General features: G+C 38.8%; 2 protein-coding genes across 2 annotated transcripts; both read left to right on the top strand.

The window, feature by feature from the left end:
- The first annotated feature begins 730 nt into the window (after window positions 1–730).
- On the top strand, window positions 731–1,156 carry LOC135157669 (ankyrin repeat domain-containing protein 65-like). The gene has a single exon (XM_064114066.1). It carries the CDS (start codon window positions 731–733, stop codon window positions 1,154–1,156), a length of 426 nt encoding a protein of 141 aa, XP_063970136.1.
- Window positions 1,157–1,347: 191 nt separating this feature from the next.
- Window positions 1,348–2,055, top strand: LOC135157668 (ankyrin repeat and protein kinase domain-containing protein 1-like). The gene has a single exon (XM_064114065.1). The coding sequence runs from the start codon at window positions 1,348–1,350 to the stop codon at window positions 2,053–2,055; it is 708 nt and encodes a 235-aa protein (XP_063970135.1).
- Window positions 2,056–8,378: the final 6,323 nt, after the last annotated feature.

The raw sequence follows: 8,378 nt of genomic DNA, 5'->3' as shown, positions 1-8,378 counted from the left end.
CAGGTTTTGGTAAATATAATAATAATACAACATGATAAAAAGTGTACAATATAATACTATCAAAAGTTATGGTTAGTCTTTTCACCGTTAGACTTTTGTATTATTATGCATAACCATTAGAAGCTGATAAGGAAGTGAAAAAAAACAAAGATTAGTTGTTAAAATCTTCTAATCGGTTTACTCGGTTATGGCAAAATGTGAATCATTCGACAGCTCTTTTATTTTAAAGTCAAATGAGCTACAGCCGTTTTGATGTTAATTAATTGCTTCAAATGCGTAGTTTTACTTTTCTTTTCAAATTTTTTACTCGGTCACCACATTCCCTCGTATACAGGTACTTTTTCAATTGGAAGGGTTGGCAATGAATTTAAAACCCCATTCTCTGCAATTGCCTATAATACCAATTATATGTTTAAAGTTTACTCAACTATAAACTATTGATTTAAAAATGTCCTTTCTGTGAATAGTTTCCTTCATTGTTAAACAAAGTGACAAGCCTTGGGTACATAGGAAATGCTTGTAAATACATTCTTGAACAGTTGGAGTGAGTAAGATATTTTTCATACGGTTGCTACTCTCCCTCGCATGACGACTGAAATTAATTCTTATCGGGCCGATGTCGGGAAAGACGGGCTGATATAAGAGACATCGATACCTAGCTGCCTGATGAATAGTTTCCCATCCCCATGTTGACCACGATAGGTCATTGTCCTTCTTTCGTTCGTGCCCGATGTCACATGTTTTTCAAGTCATCCGGAGCGGAGCAGACCCGAATAAAGCAAATGAAGATGGACGCAGGGCTCTCCATGTAGCTGCTGAAGAAGTACATCTACCTATCGTATATTTCCTCGTGAGGCAGGGAGCAGACGTGGATGCCCAATGTGATGTGGGTCAGACAGCTCTTCATGCTGCTATACACAATAATCAATGCCTCTCTTCATTACTTCTTACTGTGAAAGGAACAGATGTTTCCAAACGGGATATTTATGGAAGAACACCTTTACACATGGCAGCCGCATCTGGAAACATTCACATCTTTGACAACCTCGCAGATGAAACATGGGACATACATGAAGAAGATGACATGGGTCTAACAGTTCTCCATCATGTAGTGAGACATGGACATTCCAATGTTGTCAATCATCTCCTCAAGTAGAGGGCTGAGGATACTGATTTGGTCAAGCTTTTTATTTCCAGAGGCGGCGATGTGAACGAGGAAAACAGTATCGGAAAAAAAATCCTCTCCACGTAGCAGCTTCGAAGGGATATCTTGACATTACGAAATGTCTTATTCAAGAAGGATGTGATATGAATAACGAGGATCACGAATATTTCACACCAGTCCACATGGCAGTCTCAAATGGTCATTTGGATGTACTTGAGTATCTCATAACGCAGCAAGCCAAGATCACCAAGTATGATGGAAAAGATGTCCTGCACTTGGCAGCTATCCATGGTCACCTAGACATGCTCCGATACTTCATCAAGATGGGAGCTGATGTCAGTGAGCTAGATGACATTGGTCAAACTCCTCTCCATGTGGCAGCAGGTGGGGGTCACTTGGACATCGTGAAGTATCTCATTGAACAAGGATCGAAAATTGACAAACAGGATCATCGTGGTTACGCCCCTCTTCACATTGCAGCTGCAAAAGGTCAACTTAGAATCGTCAAATATCTTATAGATCAAAACTGCTCGAAGAAAGAATTCGATAACGCAGGTTTGACACCAATGGCTCTGGCAGCTAAACGTGGTCACTTGGATACCGTCAAGTATCTTGCGGATAGGAGAGTTGATGAAACGGCCTCACTCTATGGAGCAGTACTATCTGGTCATTTGGATATCGTCAGATTCTTCATGAATCGCATTTCACTTCATCTGGCAGCTTCCCATGATGACTTAGACAACTTGTGCTATCTCGTGCAACGAGGATTTTATATAAATAGCTGCGATGAGAAAGGCTGGACACCGTTGGAGTATGCAATTCAGAATAACAATTGTGAGGTCATAGAATATCTGCTTAAGAATGGAGCTAAAGCGAACCAATACAAATGAGAGACTCCACTCTACATGGCATCTAGACTTGGCCATTTAAATGCCGTAAATGTTATGATTTCAAGAGGGATATCAGTAAATGCAGAGAGTCACAGAGGAAAGATTCCTCTTCACGCTGCTGCTGCCGCCGGCAGAATTCAAGTCGTTGAAACGCTCATTCAGAACGGATCGAAATTGAACAAGAATGACATTGACGGATGGACGCCACTTCACGCAGCGGTCCAAAATGGCCACCTGGAAGTCATGAAATATCTCATGTGGAAAGAAGCGATAGACATCAAATATAGAGGAATTACTTCCCTCTACATTGCAGCTCAAAATGGTAACTTAGGTATAGTCGATCTTCTCCTTTCTAATGGCGCTGATGTGAATGAGAAAAATGGCACAGGGAGTATTCCTCTTCATGCTGCTGCAGCCAATGGTTCAATTGAGATCGTCAAAAAGCTCATCAATCGTAGATCAAACGTGGACAAAATGGCCGACAACGGTTGGACTTCATTACACGCGGCAGTCGACGGTGGCAGGTTGGATGTTGTACGATATATGATTTCAAATGGAGCTACGAAAACGAGGTTCCAAGGAATGACTGTTCTCTACATTGCTGCCCAGCTTGGTCACACCGACTTACTCGAGTACTTTGCCACCACAGAATGTGATGTAAATGACGGAACAGAAAGCGGCAAATCTCTTTTGGCTGCCTGTGATGATGGTGACATGGATTCTACGGAAATGATGGTCACCCAGGGTGCCTGTATTAATCAGGCTGACAAAAACAAATGGACACCACTTCATGCAGCGGCACAAGAAGGACACTTGCTGGTAGTTACCTACCTCGTAGAAAATGGAGCAAACATATATGCCAAAGATACAGATGGAATGACACCACTTCAAGCGGCAGAAGATGGAGGTCATGAAGATGTCAAACAATTTATCATTTGGTTGAGAGCAGAAATGCACAAGGAAGGGTATAATGATACAGAGAAGAACTTTCGATCTGACGGAAACTGCCAAGCGATGTTCAGAGACTCTTGGATCTCTGGCATTAACTTCGAGTTCTGCAACCAAATTCGCGTAACTCTCCCAAATGCTTCGATTTTGACGCAGGTAAGTATTCTACACGTTCTCTATTTTCAGCGTACTAGAACACAGAAAAATAATGGAATTGAAAGAATTTGAGATCATTGGATTTCAGTGAACGTGAAATCCTTTTAATCTTGTATTACATTCATTCTTTTTTACTGATAATACTAAATACAAGTCATTAATGTTAATACAGCGTTTTTAAAACAATAACTGCTGAGGGGGACAATGGTCTGAATTCTGAGTTTAAAATTCATCTTTACATGTAATCTAATTGCAACTATATTAGATAACTTCATAATCCCTTAGTAGTTTTAAAAGGCAACTACGACATACCTCACTTTAACATGGTCTTTTTGTATGTTTCACCCACATAATCCCTGGCAAACTGTAACGAGGTTACCAATTCCCGACATTATCAAGGCACCTATTCGCTGCATACGGTAAGAGTCTTTGGTTTGACTCTTTTTTATGTATAATACATGAATATCTTAGCTTATCTTACATGTCTCACGAATGTCTTAGTCTACACTTTTTTTAAAGATATGCACCTCAGAAAAAGAAAATCATCCCGATTTGTGTATAACCTATTCTATTTCATATAATGTTTCAGTGTGCCTCGTGTCTCCAAACCAAAAACGCAACTTCATGAGAGTGAGATGCCAGCTGCGGACGATTTTCCTGTCTCCAGCATGACCAATGAAAACGACGCGGTAAATCCAAAATCAGGAATAAAGCTAATCGTTTACAGGAGTGTCGGGAATAGGACAGCCACAAAGACAGCCACAAATTGATCCAGTGCAATTCGAAATCAAGGGCATGTCCTTACCATTTTTAAAAGTGTGCCCCTGTATATTTGAAACTCAAATTGCATGTAATTGCAAGTTTTAGGCAATTTTCTGCCCTAGCTGTGTTGGTTTATTCATGGAGTGTTGATAACTCCATGGTTTATTGTTAAGTTTCGTCTTGATTGAAATATTTCGACCGGAGAATTTGAATTATTTGATGTTCCTGTTAACATGGAGCAGTGAAATTCAATATCATTTTCTTTCACTTTGTTCAGATCTTTCAGAGCTTTGCAGGCTGAACTAATTTATATACCGTTTGATTTACCAGATCATATAGAAAAGAAGACGACGTGTGAAAAAAGTGTATTTTAAATATTGCTCCGAATTCACATGACTAATTCCTTTTTCTATCTTATACTCTTCTTGCAGAGTGAACATCGAAACAATACGAATTGTTTTTCTATCTTGACCCTCCTCAATCGGGTGATTCTCGCCTTAGCCTTCTTCTTTGCTTGTCCGATTCTTGTAGCAGGCAACTTAAGGCTCTCCGAACCGGTTACGTTGGAAGCAGGTACACGTGGCGTAGTCACATTCTATCTCGAGCGTCCAACCAGTACACTCCAGTTTTCTCTTTATTACACAATTCAGTTCGAATCAAAACGTCGTCCTTTCTGCATCGATGGACAATATGATATTGATGGCTTCAAAGATCCAGCTCAAGTCTCTAGATTCACTACCACTGTCGCAGACAAAGATACATCTGCCTGTGTGAATATGACAATAGATAACGTTGACACCGTAGATGAAGATCGGTACATACTCATCGGAGTGTGGCATAGTTTGGAAAACGTTCTGTATGATACTCAGAAGAAGGAGGTTGTTGTACAACGTCCCCCCGGTCCGGCAGATTGCTTCATCACTTTGAGTGATAGTGAGTATCCGTATGAAGTACATTGTTGGGCCAAGACCGGAAGTATACCAACTATACTGACGTGCTTCCAGAACGACCGGGATCTCGTCAAAGTGCATAACATTACACATAATGGGCACACCACCCGAGCTATCTTCCTCCTACCCGATACGACCCATTTCTCCTGCTGTTCACATGACATAACATCTACCGTAGGTGCTGCAACGTGCAACGACTTTGAGTGGCCCCCTGGTTATTCTGGTATTCCTAGCACAGAGAAGACAACCAGTAGGAGCAGGTCTGCCAGTGAACAACCCAATATGCCTGCTGATGCGACAGGTGTAACCTATGCAGAATCCCATGTAGGGTCTGGAGCTCGTAGATCATTAATTATTCCCTCACAAAGGCACTTTCTATACCTGTTCAAGTATCTTCTTGCCTTTGTGATCATGTGTTAGTCAGTAATGAACTCTTATGTCACTGCAGGACTTGATCCACTATCAGTACAGTCAGGAATAATCTAATAATTAAATAGCATTGGTTAACGTTCTCATAAAAGGAGAAAAAACTGAACTATTGAAACGATCCTGACCAAACAATCATTCAACAATTCGGTTCACCGGTAATTTGTCACGATGGGGCCCCTATTTGGTAGTTTCATATGTAGTTTGAAATATAAATTTAAGATCTTGAACAGTTGTCATGGTGATTTGTATGGTTCTCACTTAATTCTAACGTTGATATAGATTCATACGTGATCACTTTACCCCAATTAAATAGGGTTCCCAAGAAAATTAAAAAGTTAAAAGCTTATTACATTGCAGACATGCTATTCTGGTTTGATGTAAATCTTGTTAATTCGTCAACAGTTTCTTTTATATTGTTTGTTTTAGAAAATCGGATTGTGTATATTCTGCCTGAACCTGTTTTACAATTAACCGTTCAAGTCATTTTGGATTGTCCAGGATTATAAAGTGCATGTTTTGATAATTATCTTTGGAGTACATCACTGGATGAACGCGATTTAAATTTTCATATCAAAAACTTTTCGATTGAGTTTTGATATGTGCTTCCATATTATGCGATATTGTATTAGGCCTATATTTAATGGATATCATGAGTGCCCACACATCAGCTTATATCATGAATATGCTTTAAGTTTGCATTATATGTCACAAACCTGACGAATATGTCTTGTAAGTCAAATTTAAAGCGGAAATCAAGGAAGCCAAATGTCAGTGATATACAAGTTCAAAGAAAATTTAATCAACACATTATGGTGAATAGATATGCCGAGAAATAGATTTGTCAAAAGTATCATGCGTTTAATTTTTACTATCAATCAAAGGTAAAGAGTTTTCTGTATATACATGCTCAGTCATAGACTTACAATAACTTAATTGTATCATTGATTGTATATCTCCCTTTTTTATAATTTAGAAGGTGTAACTTAGTTTTAGACAACTATTTGTTTTGAAGTCGTGAAATCATATTGTCTTTTTACACTGGAAATTGCCTACCAGCATGTATAGGCAAATGTCGATAAGAGTACACGTACGCATTACAACTGTTAATACTGACAGAATGCTATATTTTATTTACTAATACATGATTACTAAGCAGTTATTTTCTACCACAAAAGCTGACACATATCGCTTTGTACACACGAAATACTTTACGACTTTATGTTTTTATTGTCTCGCCTGCATAGCAGAGCGAAACTATAGGCGCCGCTTTTCCGACGGCGACGGCGGCGGCGTCAACATCAAATCTTAACCTAAGGTTAAGTTTTTGAAATGACATCATAACTTAGAAAGTATATAGACCTAGTTCATGAAACTTGGACATAAGGTTAATCAAGTATTACTAAACATCCTGCCTGAGTTTCATGTCACATGACTAAGGTCAAAGGTCATTTAGGGTCAATGAACTTAGACCATGTTGGGAAAATTATTTTCAAAATCTTAACCGAAGGTTAAGTTTTTGAAATGACATCATAACTTAGAAAGTATATGGACCTAGTTCATGAAACTTAGGCATAAGGTTAATCAAGTATTAGTGAGCATCCTGCTCGAGTTTCAGGTCACGTGACCAAGGTCAAAGGTCATTTAGGGTCAAAGTATTAGTGAACATCCTGTACGAGTTTCAGGTCACATGACCATGATCAAAGGTCATTAAAGGTCAATGAACTTTGGCCGTGCTGGGGGTATTGAATTACCATCCTAACTCTGAAAGTTTATGGATCTAGTTCATAAAACTTGGGATATAAGAGTAATCAAGCATCACTGAACATCCCCTGTGAGTTTCAGGTCACAAACCAAGTCAAAGGTCAGTTAAGGTCAACAAACTTAGGCCATGTTGGGGTAATTGTTGAATTGCCATCATAACTTTGAAAGTTTATGGATAGAGTGAATGAAATGTGGAAATGGGTGTAGTTGACAGTCTTAAGTATCCGTTCAAATGTCATTTATGGTCAATGAACGTGGTATTATGTCATTATATGAATGGCGTTTTTGTGAATGATTATTTTATAGTAGTTTTCAAAGTTAGCATTGCTGCTATATCAAATTACGTAATGCAGGCGAGACTGCCAGAGGCGTTCCACTTGTTTAATTCTGTTTGTGGTCGCTGCACCGGATTGCTATAGTTACAGCACGATCTGAAGCAATTTACTGCATTTTGACGTTGTGACAGTGTGTAGTATACAAATAAATGTGAAGTTGATTATTCAAGGTTCAATAATGATCATTTGTAGGTGTGTGGACGAAATGTGTGTATCTTGGAGGTTGCCCATAACACACAGCTCTTTGCGAATTGCTGGATTTTACCTGGATAATTATATACTCTGCTTTTTATATTGCAAACATTGTTTTATTAGAACTTCTAGCTTCTTGTAGACAAACTTTGAGGAGTTTTTTTTCGTGGTTTGTGCGGGAAATTTGAGAATGACTATGCTGACTATGGATGCTGAAGAACCTGATACAGGTCTACATGCACACCATATTGCCAAAACTACATGCAGTCAGTGTCAAGACTTTTCCATGGTGATGGATTACAGATGGTATCTATGGAAAGTTTTCTTTTCAGTAACTTGATGCAAATGACATTAACAGCTGTACTTACATCATGGTATTGAAATTGATCATTGGTGTTCTTCTTTTATTAACCCTGATTGGATGTGAATGGAATACATTTCATTGTGGTGTTACTAACTCTACATCTGCTAAGTATTCACACTTTACTCAACCCTCATTGATAAAAAGAAAACTTAAGTTGAAATATTTGGGCAACCACATTCAATATTATTCAAACTCAACTGCAACATTCCAGATTTCCCTTACTATTTGTGGAGATATAGAACTTAACCCAGGACCATATGCATGTAACAACAATGAACATCTGGAACGACAAGAGCCTCGCAGACTAAACGTCAATAGTATTGGAGAGTTAAATACAACTGCCTACCCACTGAGAAGAAGTTACTACCATTCAGATCTTATTTACCATTCAAGTCAACCAGTAAATCTGAACTATGATCCAAAGGA

Source organism: Lytechinus pictus, chromosome 19 (genome assembly GCF_037042905.1).
Source record: "Lytechinus pictus isolate F3 Inbred chromosome 19, Lp3.0, whole genome shotgun sequence".
In the NCBI taxonomy this organism is placed as follows: Eukaryota; Metazoa; Echinodermata; class Echinoidea; order Temnopleuroida; family Toxopneustidae; genus Lytechinus; species Lytechinus pictus.
Note: the sequence above shows the minus strand (reverse complement) of the source record. Positions and strands in the feature narration are given on the sequence as shown.

Bases quoted from the DNA above. Each gene is read 5' to 3' on its own strand.
- LOC135157669 (XM_064114066.1), top strand. From the start codon at position 731: ATGTCACATGTTTTTCAAGTCATCCGGAGCGGAGCAGACCCGAATAAA.
- LOC135157668 (XM_064114065.1), top strand. From the start codon at position 1,348: ATGGCAGTCTCAAATGGTCATTTGGATGTACTTGAGTATCTCATAACG.